General features: G+C 34.5%; 1 protein-coding gene across 2 annotated transcripts in view; it reads left to right on the top strand.

Annotated features, from left to right (window-relative positions):
* The window catches only part of Fhl5 (four and a half LIM domains 5), a 45564-nt gene extending 29343 nt beyond the window's left edge, over positions 1-16221 (top strand). The window contains exons 4-6 of one of the 2 annotated variants that reach the window (XM_087187964.1): positions 742-911; positions 4730-4916; positions 11998-16221. In XM_087187964.1, coding sequence (XP_087044090.1) covers positions 742-911; positions 4730-4916; positions 11998-12161 — 521 coding nt within the window. In that variant the 3' untranslated portion in view covers positions 12162-16221. The remainder of the gene's footprint in view (positions 1-741; positions 912-4729; positions 4917-11997) is intronic. The other variant, XM_004862503.3, reaches the window with a different exon arrangement.
* The last annotated feature ends 907 nt before the right edge of the window (positions 16222-17128 follow it).

Here is a 17128-nt window from a genome sequence, read left to right as displayed (position 1 = left end):
TACAGTGTTCTATTTTCAAAAAATTTAACTCACAGAAATATTTTGAAACAGAACCTAAGCTGTGCAATAAGGATAAAATGCATACCAATGACGCTACTTTGCAAACCCTGGGCCTAGAGTAAGAAAAAATGACTTGCAGGAGGTGTGAGCCAAGCATTTTTTTGTAGCACTACACAAACTGGTATGAGAATCCATTAAAATCATGCCACTGTTGGCAAGCATCCATTGTTGCTGCAATATATTTTGGTCCTTTTCTATATTATTGTGAATACCAGTAAAAGAGAAAGATTCTCTCTCTCTCTTTTCCTGCCTCACATTTTCTTTTCTTATTATAGATTCAAATAATTTCAGAGACCATAACTACACAACATAAATTCCCTGGGCATTTCTAATATCCCAACAATGATTATTGTGGCCCAATTTATCTAAACCATGTGTAGCCATTCAAATTCTCTACTTCACATATTTTCACATCTCCAAATTGCAGTTTATGCAGGGCTTGGAAGAGTTTTCAGTGAATGAATGAATGACTTACTGTCATCATGGCTAAACTGTATTATCTTTTCTTTCCCCAGATGAACATTTCTGGAAACTGAAAAAAAAGTTATTTTTATGAAAGTACAATTAATTTATGACCTTTATGTTTAAAATATATATTTTAAGGAACATGATCTATAGTTGCTTAAAGAATAGAGACTAATGCTTGACTTGGACTAAAAGGTTCTTACTTTTGGAATTCAGGTTCTCGCAAAATGGAATTTAAGGGAAACTACTGGCATGAAACCTGCTTTATGTGTGAATATTGCCGGCAACCAATAGGAACAAAGCCTTTGATCTCCAAAGAGAGTGGCAATTATTGTGTGCCATGTTTTGAAAAGGAGTTTGCTCAATACTGCAACTTTTGTAAGAAGGTAATAATCTAAAGCTTGCAGAAGCTTATGGAACCTTCCAGAAAATTACTTTTTAGCTACATCATATATTTAGAATGAACTCACACTATCATGTTATATCCAGCTAACACATTCATGTTAGTTTTAAATATCAACATGCCCAAAATCACCAGCCATCAAAATGAGGTTAGCTACTTATTTTTATTAGCTATAAAATTTCACCCAGAAGATAAATTTAACATTCCAAATAGTTCAAGTTATTTGGTATTCCAGTTCCATTTACTGCTTTTATGCAAAGATTTTATGTAATCTGGGAGAGGTTGCATCACTCCTTGAATACAGAATGTTTCTTAGAAAATAATTTTTGATCCATTCACTGTTAACTCTTTCAGAGAAACATGGATTTGTCTCACAGAATGACTAAACAAGCCAAGGTAATTTGATGTTTAACACCATACATTACATTCCAGTGAAGCAAATGCCTTTACTGGCTTGACACTTTTGTATTTTCAAAGAGTAGGCTGGATAGGTTGAAGAGAGTGACAGGATCATGAAGGAAATTCAGTAAATGTAAAGACACAAAAAAGACCAAAAGCTGCGGCCTCCTTAACTTCTGGTTCCAGAACAAGTATGGCCTTCTTATCTGGGTTTCCATACAAAGCAAATTTTCCAATAGCAAAATAGTGATATATTAGAAGAAATTTTGTCAGATTCTTTTTTAGCCTCTAAGCTTTTATGTGAAAAATGACCTGTGTCTATCATCTTGATGATGCATGTGTTTCGTAAAATATATATTGATGCTCTGAAAGATATCCTTGACCTGTGAGGAATCACAAGTTTTAAATGACACCATAAATTGTGATGAGAAAGCTGACTCATGAAAACACATGGGATTAGTACAGCAGTTCCTAAACATATGTAATCTGTGGGTTACTTTGTCCGATCTCTTAAAACCATTTGCATTTTTGTATGTGGACAGCTTGAAGTCTCATTATCACATTCTATATTTTTACATATATTGACAATACCAGTATTGCATTTAAATTGGAACAAATACAATTTCCTAACCTAAAACTATTGAATTGCACCATAATGATAGCTGAGAATTACAGTGGATAGATAATATGATATGAAATCATCTAATTTCAGAAAACCTTAGAAAATAATGTTATGAACAACAGTGAGACCCTATTGCCCTGTGACATGTCAACCTTCACTGAGAGTCAGTGATATGCATTTAAAAACAGGTGCTGGAGTTAAAATGAATTGGTTTAGAGAGACAACTAAGTAGCCAATTTTAGGCCTCATTTCTTAATGACTTAGGCTAAAATATTAATGAAACTTGTCAGAATAGTCCTAAAATGTGTTGAATACAATATAAACTTTCTTCCAGTGCTGCTATAAAGATTCAAGACAGGAGGGCCGGGGATTTAGCTCAGTGGTTCCGCAGACTGCCGTGCAAGCTCAAGGTCCTGAGTTCGATCCCCGGTACCAAAAAAAAAAAAAAAGATTCAAGACAGGAACTTCTCCAAAATATCAGGGCTGAGCACTATCTGATGGAAAGCTCTGGCATTTCTCAGATTATAGAAGACTGTGACATATTTAAGATATGATTTGAAGTTATCAGAAGTTTATGAAATGTTTATGTTGAATAGTAAAAAGATTATGATATGCCATATTATTTTCTATTTAATTTTTAAAACCATAAGTTCCTGAAGAAAAGCATGTTATACATGTTTTTGACCAAAGATAAAGAAAAATAATTTTTAATCCAAATCAAAGACCAAATTTCTTTTTTTTCTTTTTTTTTTTTTTTTTTTTTTGGTACCGGGGATCGAACTCAGGATCTTGTGCTTGCAAGGCAGGCAGCAGAACTACTAAGCTAAATCCCCAGCCCTCAGATTTCTTTTTTAAAAAAGCAAAATGTACTTGACAACTAGGCCCATAAACATTTTCTACAGATTTTATTTTGCTACACCAAAATTTGTTTTCTGCCAAAAAGCAAATGACTTCAAACTATAAGTGTTTTGAATTCAAATTCCTGAGTTCAAAGAGAGTTAAATGTATTCTTTAAAACTTTGTCTATCATCTACTGCAAGCAAAATCATTATTGCCTTTACCAGAGAAGAAACTTGTTCTAAATCCTGAGATCATCAGTAACAAAACCAGGCTTAGATATTAGACTTCATCTTAGCCTGCCTAACTCTTCAAAAGGAACCCAGTCACAAGCAAACTACTTTTAACATTCCAGAGTTTCTACCCCTTAATTATACACACTTTGGTGCATACATCAAGTTGTATTTTGCTTTGAATACATTTTTCAAGTTTCAAATCTTTAAAGCATTGCCTGCTAACATTTCACCAAACAAATCAAAGGAATTCTGATTTCTGCTGTGCCTGCTGTAAGGCATTTGAAGTCTGTAGGGGCATTTTAAATTGCTTTACTTCACACACACCATTATGCTTCCCCTTTGCTTAGAATAGTATTTTTTTTCCTTTAGGAAATACAATTCATATGAAATATCTTTAATTATAAATATTTGTTATAAGATTTAAAATATCTTTAAAATAATTTTTTCAAAAGTATGCAACATTTTTTAGTTTGTCAACAATAAGATGGCTTAAAGGTTAAATTTGATAGAATGTATGTAAGGACATCTCAGACAATACCTTGCTTCAGTCTTTAAAAGACATGGGCATAAACACACTCCAGTTTTCTCAGCATTTCTCTAGTTCAATTGCCATGGATTTGAAACATATGGCTGTAAAATAGCTACCACAGAATAGCTACACCCAATATTTATCCATCTGTTTTTGAGTAATGATGTTTCAAATCTTTAATAAATACAATACATAGATTAAATTGGTTTAGAAAAATATATTGCCTTATGTAGAACTAAGAAGCATCTCTGAGCAAATCTTACCACATTTTAAGGCTCAATGTAAAACTAATGCCATCATTTTGAGACCAAAAGCTGAAAACTTATCCAGCTGTCCAAAATACCCCGTGTGCTAGACACAATATTGGAATTACTTTTCAGAGAGTTTGTCTTTTGGTATTCATTGATTCAACAAGGACTTATCAAGTGATTATATGTGCAAAGTGACCTTGACTCAGAATTGTATGAATGGTTAAGCACACAAGTTATGGAGTCAGGGCAGAGTGTGCAGACTTGAATGCCACTTCTCCGTGGCTAGGGCAAGTAATTAAACCACTCTAATCATCAGTTGGGAAAAGTAAGAGTATCTATCATGAGGACAAGAAGGTGTTGAGAATAAACAGAAGAAGCCAGTTTTCAGCACAGTGCTGAAGACTGAAAAGAACACTTTAAATATTTAAGTCTTATTACCAAAAGAATTCCATTCAGTATTTCTAATCCTAGATATTCCTGAACCTAGTGTAAAGGAAAATGTGGATTTTTTTCAACATCCTTAAAGTTAGATATTGATATAAGAACATAGTATAGAAATATCTTAGCTATGATGGTAAATCTTTGAAAATTAAAATAAGAAAACTCAGAGAAAGAGGAGGAAAATCAGCCACATATTTTGTTTTGTTTTTTATCTTCCTTAGTCCACAGTGCTCCTGCCTTTTTTCTGATCCATTGTAGGAGAAAATTAGAATGATTTTCATTTTTTGCCAGTTCCATTTAATCCCTACAATGTTTGGCTGCTCTTATTGATTCAAAAACATTAAAAAAGTTTCTTAGGGAAAAGGACATCCTAATAAGATGATAGAGTAGTCCAAATCACCAGTTGTGGACATAGAAAAAAATCATGAAGTGGTTTGAATTGTAATGGCACCCACATTCATTGCCCTTTTTGTGATCCTTTGGTAGGTGATAACCTCTGGTGGGATAACATTTCTTGACCAGCTGTGGCATAAAGAGTGTTTTCTGTGTAGTGGCTGTAGGAAAGAGCTTTGTGAAGAAGAGTTTACGTCCAGAGATGATTATCCATTCTGCTTGGACTGCTACAACCATCTTTATGCCAAAAAGTGTGCAGCTTGTGCAAAACCCATCACTGGTAAGTTCTTCAGTTCAATATGATCCTTACCATAAGACAAGACTATATAAAATGCTACCTAATTAATTTAGGAAATGCCAGTAAAACATAAATCTTTCATTTATGTTTCCTTTTGAGATAAATACAAGTGAGACCCATGTTTTTTTAAATTCTTTTATTGGTACATTTTAGGTATACAACACATTTACATTTCTCATTGGGAACTTGTACCTTTACATGATGCATCTTGGTTCTTGTTTTTTCCCCATTCCTAGCCTTCCCTTTACCCCTGCCACCCTTCCCTATTTATAGACTTTGTTTCCATTTTTTCCATTTCTCATCATTTTTCCTTTCCCTTCTTTCCTTTTCCCTGCCCCTCCCACTACCCCTACCCCTTTGGACCGTTTCTTCCTATTTTGCATTATCAATTATTCATTCTAATCATTGGTACATTTTAGGTATACAATATAATGACATTCATCATTGGAAATTTGCACCTTTACATAATCTCTCTTGGTTCTTATTTTTCACCCTACCCTGCCCTCCCTTCAACCCCTCCATCCCTCCCTATTTAAAGACTTTGTTTCCATTTTTCCATTTTCTCATATTAATTCCATTCCCTTCTTTCTTTTCCCCTACCCCTCCCACTTCCCCTTCCCCTTTGCCCCTTTTCTTCCTATTTCACATTATCTATTATACCTTTTAGTCCTTATCTACATTTTCAGTTTCTCACACTAGAGAAACTATTCGATATTTATACATGTGTGTCCTATTAATTTCACTTAAGAGTATCACCTCAATGTGCATCCATTTAGCTATAAATGTCTCTAATTTCTCATTTTTTATGGCTGAGTAGTACTCCATTATTTTATTTTTTTTTTTTTTGGTACCAGGGATCAAACTAGGGTCCTTGCACTTGTGCAGCAGGTGGCAAAACCACTGAGCTAAATCCCTGGCCTCAATAGTAATACTCCATTTTATTTTTTAAAACCCACATTTTCCTTATCCAGTCTCCAGTTGATGGGCATTTGGGCTGTTTCCAAGTTTTAGCTATTACAAATTGGCTGCTATGAACACGGGTGCACATATATCACTGTTGGATGATTATTTTAATTCTTTGAGGAGATACCCAGCAGGGGAATAGCGCGGTCAAATGGGACTTCCAGTCCTAGTTTATTGACGTATCTCCATACTGATTTCCACAGTGGTGGCACCAGTCTACACTCCCACCAGCAGTGGAGCAGTGTCCCTCTTTCTGCACAGCCCCGCCAGCAATTGTTATTGGTTGATTTCATGATAGCAGCCATTCTTTCTGGAGTGAAGTGGGATCTCAGCATTGTTTTCATTTGCATCTCTCAAATGACCAGTGACGTTGAACATTTTTTCTTGTATTTATTTGCTTTTTCTACTTCTTTGTCTGAGAAATGTCTGTTCATTTCAGATGCCCATTTTGGGACTGGGTCTTTAAATTTGGGAGGTCTGATCTTTTTAAGTTCTTTATAGATTCGAGATAGTAGACCTTTGTCCGAGGAAGAGCAGGTGAAGATTTTTTCCCACATTGTGGGATGTCTCTTCACACTGCTGGTGGTTTCTTCTGCTGTGCAGAAGCCTTTTAATAAGAAGAGATCCCACTTGTTGATTGTGCCAGTTCACGGGCAACTGAGGTTTTGTTCATAAAATCTTTTCCTACACCGATGTCTTCAAGGGTTCTACCTAACCTCTGTTCCAACTGGTTCAGAGTTTCTATTTTAATATTTAGATCTTTAATCCATTTTGATTTTAGTTTAGTGCATGGTGAGAGATACAGGTCTAGTTTTAATCTTTGGCAAGTTGAAGCCCAATTTTTCCAGCACCATTTATTAAGGAGGCTATTTTTCCTCCAATGAGGGTGTTTTGGCTCCTTTATCAAAGATGAGATGGCTGAGTGTGTTTGGCATTGTTCCTGCATCTTCTAATCTGTTCCATTGGTCCTCAAGTCTGTTTCTTTGCCAGTACCATGCTGTTTTTATCACAGTACCAAGCAGGCTGCCTTCACATTCCCCAAGCAAAATTGCTGTCACATGAAGCTGAGCAGCTGCCCGGTTGCATGGGACATGTCTTCTTTGTCCCTCATACTCATCTCTGCCACTCAACTACAGTACCTTCTTCGCCCTTCACAAGGACTTGCATTAGCTATTCCAGACCATTGGGCTTCAGAGTACGTGGTTCCTAGCCACTCTGCTCTTCTGCCTTCTATACTAGTAGCAGCTCCTATAGCCAAGGGAACAAGCCACCATCTCTACCACTTTTAGTTAGAAAATGGGACTTCAGATATGCAACAGTAACTGTAGCTCCAAAATCTCCTAAGTAAACTCTACATTTATCTAGGGATCAAAATGTATAATAGATAATGTGAAAAAGGACCAAAAGGTCCAAAGGGAAAGTGGGAAATGTAGGGAAAGGAATAAATACAAGAAAAGGAAAAAATGGAAACAAAGTTTGTAAATAGGGAGGGGTGGAGGGGTTGAAGGAAGGGCAGGGGAATGGGAAAAAAATAAGAACCAAGAGAGATTATGTAAAGGTGCAAATTCCCAATGATGAATGTCATCATATTGTATACCTGAAATATACCAATAAAATTAATGAATAAAAATCTACATTCACCATTTATTCTAAACTTTTCTTGAGTTGGGCTAGAAAAAAAGAAAATGAGAAAATTAAGGAAATGAGAAAATTAAATCATTCAAAATAGTTTTCACCACTTTCTGGGTATCTTCTAATGGCTAATAGTGATCTCAAAGAACCTACATAAATTTTGTACTGTATGAGTTTCAATTTGAACCATCACAGATTTATGTGTGTAAGTGATTTTTCTGATAAATTGATGGAAGTAATTTTTCTGAGGAATTGATTTTTTCTGATGAATTATTCTGATGAATTTTTTAAAATTCTGACATAAAAACAATTGTTCTGCACAAAAAATCAAAACGGAAAGATCAGACCCAAAAACAACCCAAATGTGGCATCATGTATTTATGTAGAATAGTCACTCTGAAAGGCACTTTAATAATTATCTTTGTCTTCTTTTGGTTCTATGATTGAAACACCAGACACTGGTTCAATATTTCTAAACCTGATTGGTAAATACGAATTGGAAGAAATGCTTTTTTAAAAATTGAGCTGTTTGAATTAATATATCATAGTCAATTCTGATACAACCATATATTGATCTCCAGAAAATCGGGCATCCATGCATTCATTTCAAGAAGCAATGTATTCTTATCCAAAGGACACATAACTTCAATTAGACCAGAGGAATATGTTGAAGGGGTTTATTGTATAACATAGTAATTACATTTAGTAGTAATGTATGATGTGCTTGAAAATTGAAGAGTAGATTTTAAATGTTCTCATCACAATAAAATGTGTGTGAGGTGACACTTATGTTAAGTACTTTCGTTTAGCTATTCCACAATGTATACATATATCAAGACATGAAGTTATATGTCATAAAAACATACAACTTTTACTTGTCAATTAAAATTATTATTTTTTTAAATCAGGTTCTTTTTTTTTTATTTTTTTTTGTATTAAATTCTTTTATTGGTACATTGTAGGTATACAACACAATTACATTTCTCATTGGGAATTGTACCTTTATATAATGCATCTTGGTTCTTATTTTTTCCCCATTCCTAGACCTCCCTTCATGCCCTCCACCCTTCCCTATTTACAAAGACTTTATTTCCATTTTTTCCATTTCTCATCATTTTTCCTTTCCCTTCTTTCCTTTCCCCTGCCCCTCCCACTACCCCTACCCCTTTGGACCTTTTCTTCCTATTTTACATTATCAATTATTCATTCTAATCATTGGTACATTTTAGGTATACAATATAATGACATTCATCATTGGAAATTTGCACCTTTACATATTCTCTCTCGGTTCTTATTTTTTCACCCTTGCCCAGCCCTCCCTTCAACCCCTCCAGTCCTCCCTATTTACAAAGATTTTGTTCCTATTTTTCCATTTTCTCATATTAATCCCATTCCCTTCTATCCTTTCCCCTAGCCCTCCCACTTCCTTCCCCTTTGCCCCTTTTCTTCCTATTTCACATTACCTATTATACATTTAGTCCTTATTTATGCTTTCAGCTTAAAAAGATCAGACCTCCTAAATTTAAAGACCCAATCCAAAAATTGGCATCTGAAATGAACAGACATTTCTCACACAAAGAAGTAGAAATAGCAAATAAATACATGAAAAAATGCTCAACATCACTGGTCATTCGAGAGATGCAAATGAAAACAATGCTGAGATTCCACTTCACTCCAGAAAGAATGGCTGCTATCATAAAATCAACCAATAACAAATGCTGGCAGGGCTGTGGGGAAAGAGGAACCCTGCTCCACTGCTGGTGGGAGTGTAGACTGGTACAACCACTGTGGAAATCAGTATGGAGACACCTCAAAGAACTAGGACTGGAAGTCCCATTTGACCCTGCTATTCCACTGCTGGGGATCTTCCCCAAAGAATTAAAAGAATAATACCACAGTGATATATGTGCACCCATGTTCATAGCAGCACAGTTTGTAATAGCTAAGACTTGGAAACAGCCCAAATGCCCATCAACTGGAGACTGGATAAAGAAAATGTGGTTTTTTTATAAAATGGAGTACTACTCAGCCATAAAAAATGAGAAATTAGAGACATTTATAGCTAAGTGGATGCACATTGAGGCAATACTCTTAAGTGAAATAAATAGGACACACATGTGTAAAATTATTTTTTTAAAAAGCTATGGTAGAATGGTTTCAGAATATAATTTTATAATAACAAAATCTATCTGTATCACTAGGTAAATCTTTTAATCTCATTACAATGAACTTGTTTTCATTTGAACAAACTCCTGCTATAAGTACAATTTTGTCTTCTATTTTAAGATAGGATAACATTTCAAATTATCTGCAATAAATGAAGCCACCTGATGTAATGAAAGTGCTCTGGATTGGGGAGTAAAAGATCTTGGTCTTGCCTCTGCCCTTGGCTACTCTTGACCGTGTGTGACTATCTCATCTATGGAGGTTCTCTTTGCCATATTCACATAATGAAGAGCTGAAAAAGATCACACACTAGCTTTCTTCTATGTCTACTTATTTAGATGAAAATGAGTTTCAAATGTTCTAGTTTATCCCAAGGGAGATGCTAATGTTCTTAGTTATGCTCTTTACAAAAGATAAAGCTAAACTTAAGATGACGTTAGTAGCATAAACCCTGGAGCCAGACTCCCTAGGTTTGAATCAGATCTGCCACTTCCAATTAGATGAACTTGGACAAGTGGTTGAATTTCTTTATCCCTCAATTTTAGTCTACAAGTGGAAGATGATGCTAATACCTACCCCATGAGATTAAGATGAAGACTATACAAGATAAAAACACATAAAGAGGTCAGAATAGAGACTGGAACATATTCAAGGGCTGAACAAATGGTACCTTTTGTTCTACTGACTCGTTAGGAACAAATGAAGCCAGATAAAATGGGCAGCACAAACCATGTTTCTGGGTGATTTTCTTACTGCAAAGGACCCTCATAACTTAAGGGAGTAAATATTTCCAAATTTGAAACAATTTACAAATATCCTATATATTGAAGCAGATCTTTTTTAAAGTCCTGCTGCTGGATGTTTGATTTTTTGTTTTCTTAATCTAATTCTAGAATGTTGTACATTTGGCACTTATATGGTATGTACTAATTAAATCAAGTGAAACTTATAAGCATCAAAGTGTTAGACATAATAATAATATGAATAGAGATGATATATGGATACATTACTCTTGCAGTCAGCTTAATAATACTTCAAATAACTTTAAGGTAATTAACTGGCATACTACTATTTTATTCTTATTAGGAAGTAATGTGATAACACCATAGATAAGCAAACTAATAAATTAATCAAGAAAAGAAAATAGGAATTTGGTGTAAATTTCTCTCTGAACTACTGTGTACTATACAAAGATATCAAATATATTTTTAAGGATGAAAACAAAAGTTTATCTTAGTCAGGGAAAGTTTATCTGAAATAAAAGGTTTATTCACTTTTTTGGCTTTACTAACCCAAATAGTAATAGAAATTATATGTGAGTCATCCCATACCAATTCTATTTTTACTATATGAGTGATAACCAAATCATAGGAATCCTGTAGCACTGAAATCCCTGGACAAAACTTGTCAAATAAATAGACCCAAGCCCAGGATATCCCAACTTCTTCCTAACTTCTAGATCCTTTCTCTTAAACAACATTTCAAATGCTACTATTCAAAAAAAAAAAAAACAAAAAACAACTGCAGCTCAAGTGAGAAGCAAGTTAAACTGGTAGAGGCGAATGAGGCCTTAGAAATAAATTTCTGGATAGGGTGGCCACACTGGCTAGAGTGATCAGACTTGTAGATCTTCATTGCAACCCTAAGCTGAAGTTGTCTCTGGAAAAGATAATAAGAGTCTCACATGATGATAGCTGTACAGTAAGTTTGGCTACAATTTTCTATTTGAGCTTTCTCAAATTTGTGTCTCAAACCACAAAATAAACATAAGACTTGATCTAAGAAATACTAAGCATGGGAAAATGAGAAGAGAAAATAAAATTAAAAGTCATTAAAACACTATACACCAGGATAGGAAATATACCTTAATTTCATTTTATCTTCATTTTGCAGCCAAGAAAACTAGATCACACAGAAAGAAAAGGGAAAATATTTATACTTAGATATCACTAACTTCAAAATCTGCAATAAACTTCATATACTGCTTTCCCTGTGTACCACACTGTATTTCCTTAATGATCTTAGACAATTCTTATCTCTTTCCAAATATATGTCATTTGTATATCAAAATTCTACTTACTTCTGTAGATTACAGCAGAATTTAGCAGGGAATCTTACTGGGTCACGTGGGAGGAACTTGCTGTGTCTGATACTCCCAGGGGGACAGCCTTCTTCCTGAGGTTATTGGATTCTACACTGTCTTACTCCCTGCTGTGTACCCAGTTCTAGAAGACTACCTGGCAGAAGGCTCAAATTCATCATTAAAAGAATGGATTAATCTCTTTCTCCAATTCCTTTGCAGGTCTCAATGGTGCCAAGTTTATCTGCTTTCAAGACCGCCAGTGGCACAGTGAGTGCTTTAACTGTGGGAAGTGCTCCATCTCCTTGGTGGATGAAGGCTTCCTGACCCAGAACATGGAGATCTTCTGCCGGAAATGTGGCTCTGGGGTGAACAGTGACAACTAATCTTTCCCCACCTGAAATCCACTTTGCCTTTGTTCTCACTAAATCCAGAACTCAGTTGCAGTAGTATTTTTGACTTGCCTCTTAGAAAATGTCAAAGTAGGGTTTATAGCAGAAAAGATCTTACATGCATTGTGAATGAACTGCATAATAAGTACAGAAAAGCACAAATGAATATATACTAAATCACACAGTCACCTCTCCTTGAAAAATACTGCTTAGGAACATATCTCTACAATCAAGTGCATCACCTTTACCTCAGAGTTGTGAATATTATTTCTGAAGAATGACATTTCTCAAAACCGTAGAGTAAAACAAAAAATCAGACTGCGAAGTCCACATGAAGAATTATTTGCACTTCTAGCTAGCTAGTTATATATTACATGATAGGCTGACTATGAATGGTAGAAGAGATTTATAAGCAAAATGACTATCAGTTATGACATGTAAGAATCATGTCATTTAAAGTAATTCTTTTATTGTTCATATATACTGGCTTTAGAGACAGAAAACAAGTCTACAATTTGATCTCACACACTGCTTTCATAGTTAGTTGGTCCCTGTGTTCAGTTAGTGGAATTTGAGGACACTGAATGTTACAGCACTCCTACTTTTCATAGGTACAAAAGGGAGCATTTCTGCCTGCGGATAGCTAAAGCAGTGGTTTCAACATAGCTTGTCTAAAAACCCACGGTGATTTTTCTAAATGCTCACAGATTCCATGAAGTAAAAGTCTATTTTTTCAAGTGAAGCTAACCATGAAAATGGTTGTCCCCAGAGGCAAAACTTGAAAGTAAACAAAACATTAAATCATCACTTGTGGAAATGAATTTTAGAGAAGAGATTGAGTGCTGGAACATGACTTTCATCCAGATGCCTAAAGGCGGGATAGAATACATAATTAGCTCCAAGTCTCATGGTTTTTGCCTTCTAAAATTACAAAGATGATTAGTGGACAGATAAAAAGTGGGCTTTAAGGAAATCTAATAATAAATGAAAAATGATAATTAATTTGTGATAATTCTAAACCTGTGAATAAGCACAATAGAATAATGTGAGCTATAGATGACTTCTTCTTACAGTTCCTCCACACCAGTGCCACTCCTTTCCCACACTCCATCATGCCCACAGCTACAATCTGCTGCATGACCAGGAGCTTCCCAAGTAACCCTAAGCCCTCATTCGACAATTCAGTCAATATTTATTAGGTCACAAAAGAAGAAAGTCTTTGTGAGAAAGAAGTTATCTGGAAAGTCTATTCCCACATGTCGATCTTTATATCAACCATCCACTAGTTACAACCTACCTAACTGCCCCCAGACAATATTTTCCATATTGTGAGGGAAAATGGAAAGCAGTCTCTGCTCTCCATGATCACTTATCACCTTTGTTTATAGCAGATCTTGGGTAGGGTAGAGTGAAGACAGAAGAAACTTATCTAGACATATTTGTGTGCCTACTTTCAGATTGCTGCAGGGCATTTTAATGACTCTGAGTAAAACTTAATTATAGGCTGTAACTGATTACAATGATTGAAATAACATCACAGTCAATTTAATTAAAATTGTTACAGAAACAATTTTTGAAATACTTTTATATGCAAGAATTCTAACAATGTTAACAATTTAGAGATACTAATAAAAGGTCAGGGTACACAGATTATTTGAAAACTACAATTGCAATTAACAATGCCAACATATTTTCTCAAATTCACATGTTAAGATGCAAGCCAAATTGTTAACATTTTGCCTGTTTTATATAAAATTGCACATCAGAACAAAATATGCCAATTGTTCTATTTTCTAAAAAATAATAATTCATTACATCTGTAGAAAACTAAATCATTCAAAATCTGTATAGTTAGCACGTGTAACATTCTCTCTGTTAATCAAGTATAGGTAACTATATAACACATAGTCTTTTCTTAAACAATTTGTAATATTTAGGGATTTTTCTGTGTGTGGGGGTGAGTATGCATATGATCAGGCTTGTATTTTATCTTTACAATTAAAATTTACAGAATCATTTTCTTTTATTATCCTTTGATAATATAGTTTAGTATATATATTTCACATATAAATAGTTCTATATTTAGAAAATAGCTTAGTCACCAAACAGGTATTTAAACATGTGCTATGCCTGCTGTTGAGGTTCTGAGCTGGTGGGAAGGCAGCAGGGTGGATTCAGGCATGGAAATATGGCAGTGCCGGATGCAGAGTTCCTTCCCTAGAGCTTAGACAAAGCACCACTGTAGACATAGCACACATATGTAAAACAACTAAGAAAGAGCTCATTATATTGACATACACACAAAGATAATTATAAAATCATACAGTTAATTCACTTGATTTATACAATAAAGAGAAGAGTTTATCCAAAAATGAAATGGGCTGCCTTAGGAAGGAGTGGGTCCCTATGACTCAGGTTGACATTTGCACAGGCAGGGAAGTAGTTAGAAGCAAATTTTCAAAGTAATAACAGCCAGATGGCTTGGAAGTAGCAGGAAAATTGTACCAAAGAGCAGGAAGAAGTGAGATTGCTAAAAGAGAAAGAATCAGAGGAAGGGAGAATGCTAACTTTTAAGAAAAAAAGGTGTAAAAAACAGGCCATAGAAAGTTACCAACTGTTTTTAAATAAAGGAGAAAAAGGATCATGCTGATGTTTAAAAAATTATGCTAATGAGTATGTGTGGAAGAGAACTGAAGCAGACAGATTTCCAAGGGTTAGATTTCTTATTACGGTAATGTTTGGTTAGTGGCTACAAAAGTGAAAAGAGACACACAGCAAAAGATAATGCAGGCCTGAAGCTGTATTTGTTGATAGGTGATTATACAAGGTAACAAAGCAAAATATTTTATGTTCCATATGGTGATTAAACATGGTAAAGAAAAAAATAAAAAGTAAACATTTTGGCTTCCATAATAATGGGTAGAATGTCCAAGGCTCTTTTTTTTTTTAAACAAAATCATAAAAATGTTACACTGGGAAAACTAGCACCATTAGTAAAGTGAAATATGATCATACTATCAAAACTCAATAGTCATTATAACTTTTTAAAAATAAATGTTTCCTTGTACATTGCAGTAAAAGAGTGATCAGTCATTGTGAAAAATGTGTAACACTGATCACAAATGGCTTTGATTAAAAATCACTGCAAAATTTAATTCCACAAGTGAAAATTCAACCCCAAAATATGGATGATGTTAATAATACCATGTTTTAATTTAAGGAGATAAAAGTACTTTTTAATCTACTTGGCATGTTAATAAAAGTTCATATATTAAACTAGAAAAATTTTATGGTATTATTTAGATATATTTAATAGAACACATAAATTATCCTCTGGTACATTTGTGGATAGATGTTTATTACCACAGTAATACAGCCTTTTTCTTGTTTTACATATTATAGTTTTCAGAATGTTTTTATCCTGAATAAGTTTGCATTTCACATAGTGTACATATATATTGTTTTTGAGATTTATTTTTTACATTAACTTGCAATAAACAAAATAGATGTGGAATAACTTCTTTAATGTTTCTCTTTCTATAACATAGGGCACACTATGGCCTTTATCTTCTTGACCTATCCTTTTTACAATGTCCAATTTAACTACATTTGGATATCACCTCAGAGAACTAGTAGAGAAGTAACATAATTGAATTCTGGCCAAAAGAATATCCCTCTCCTATTAAACTATGAGAATAAGGTCTGTGTTCTTTCTTCTGATGATTGATTTCAGAAATACTCTAAACTAAAATCTAAAATTCTATTTCTAATTATTATTTCTTTTAACTCTGGCAACATTCTACCAGAAATAGCTCACCTCAATTAGATTTTTCTGACTCGTTAAAGAGGCTTTTGTTACTTTCTCCTGTGTTGGAGGAATTGTTTAAAGCCTTGGTTGTTTCAAACTTACTTATTCTATCTGAAGCAAAATTTGTGTCTATAGCACAAAGCTTCATGAAACTTTATATAAGCCACACTGTAAGCATCGCTTAGTTTCTCTCCCAAAATACCTTAAAATACTGAATTTGCTAAATGTCCAAGCAAAACAGTATTTGGAGGAACACCTCTCACCTGATATTTCTACTTTTTTAAATCATCGTTTTGAAAAGTAATGAAATTCTTATGGGTACTTACAAGATAAACTTATATGTTGAAATATTGTATCTTCAATGAAAGAGTCAGAATGCTATTAGAAATTATGGCTTTCATGGTGTTAACCTTTATCCTGAACCTCTTCTCTCATAAGCACTAAATCTTTAGGTCATTGTCCTTCCAGAAACATTCTAAACACTCTTTTACACTAACAGATAGAGTCAAAGAAAGCAGTAGTCCACTTGAAGTCCTAGCTTGGGGGGAGGCTGAGGCAAAAGGAGTACTTGAGGCCAGAAATTCAAAAAGGCCAGCCAGGGAAATACAGTGAGACTCTGTGTGTGTGTGTGTGTGTGTGTGTGTGTGTGTGTGTGTGTGTGTGTGTGTGTGCGTGCGTGTGTGTGTGTGTGTGTTGTAAAGCAATGTTTGGAAACTTTAAGGTTCTCTTTCCTTGGAGAGATAAAAGAAAACTATCACACTTGGGAAAATATGTCACAACGATAGAGGTGACCTCAAACTCCTTAAAAATTATTCAAGGTGTATCTTCTCTAGCAACATAACAAAGGGTTACCAAGAAAGAGACTAAAAATCTTGATTTGAGCCATTCAACTCAAAACTTAGAAATAAATCCATCCATCAGTCTATGTGGTTTCTTAGAAGATCCTATAAATGTATCACAAAGATAGAATTAGAGAAGTTCTTCATCAGAGTTATAACCATTCTGAAGTTTCCTGGCTGACTAGCTTTAGAGCAAGATATCCCTTTAAATATGGAGGTGGAGGAGTTATTTCTAAAATTGGAAATCAAAAGAGGGAAAATAAACAGATTCATGCTCACAGTTTGAGTCTATAAAAAACCCAAATATTTGTATA

Source organism: Heterocephalus glaber, unplaced genomic scaffold (assembly GCF_053883595.1).
Source record: "Heterocephalus glaber isolate CG9 unplaced genomic scaffold, H.glaber_assembly_v1.0 deba00001523, whole genome shotgun sequence".
Classification (NCBI taxonomy): Eukaryota; Metazoa; Chordata; class Mammalia; order Rodentia; family Bathyergidae; genus Heterocephalus; species Heterocephalus glaber.
This window is presented reverse-complemented; position numbering and strand designations above follow the sequence as displayed.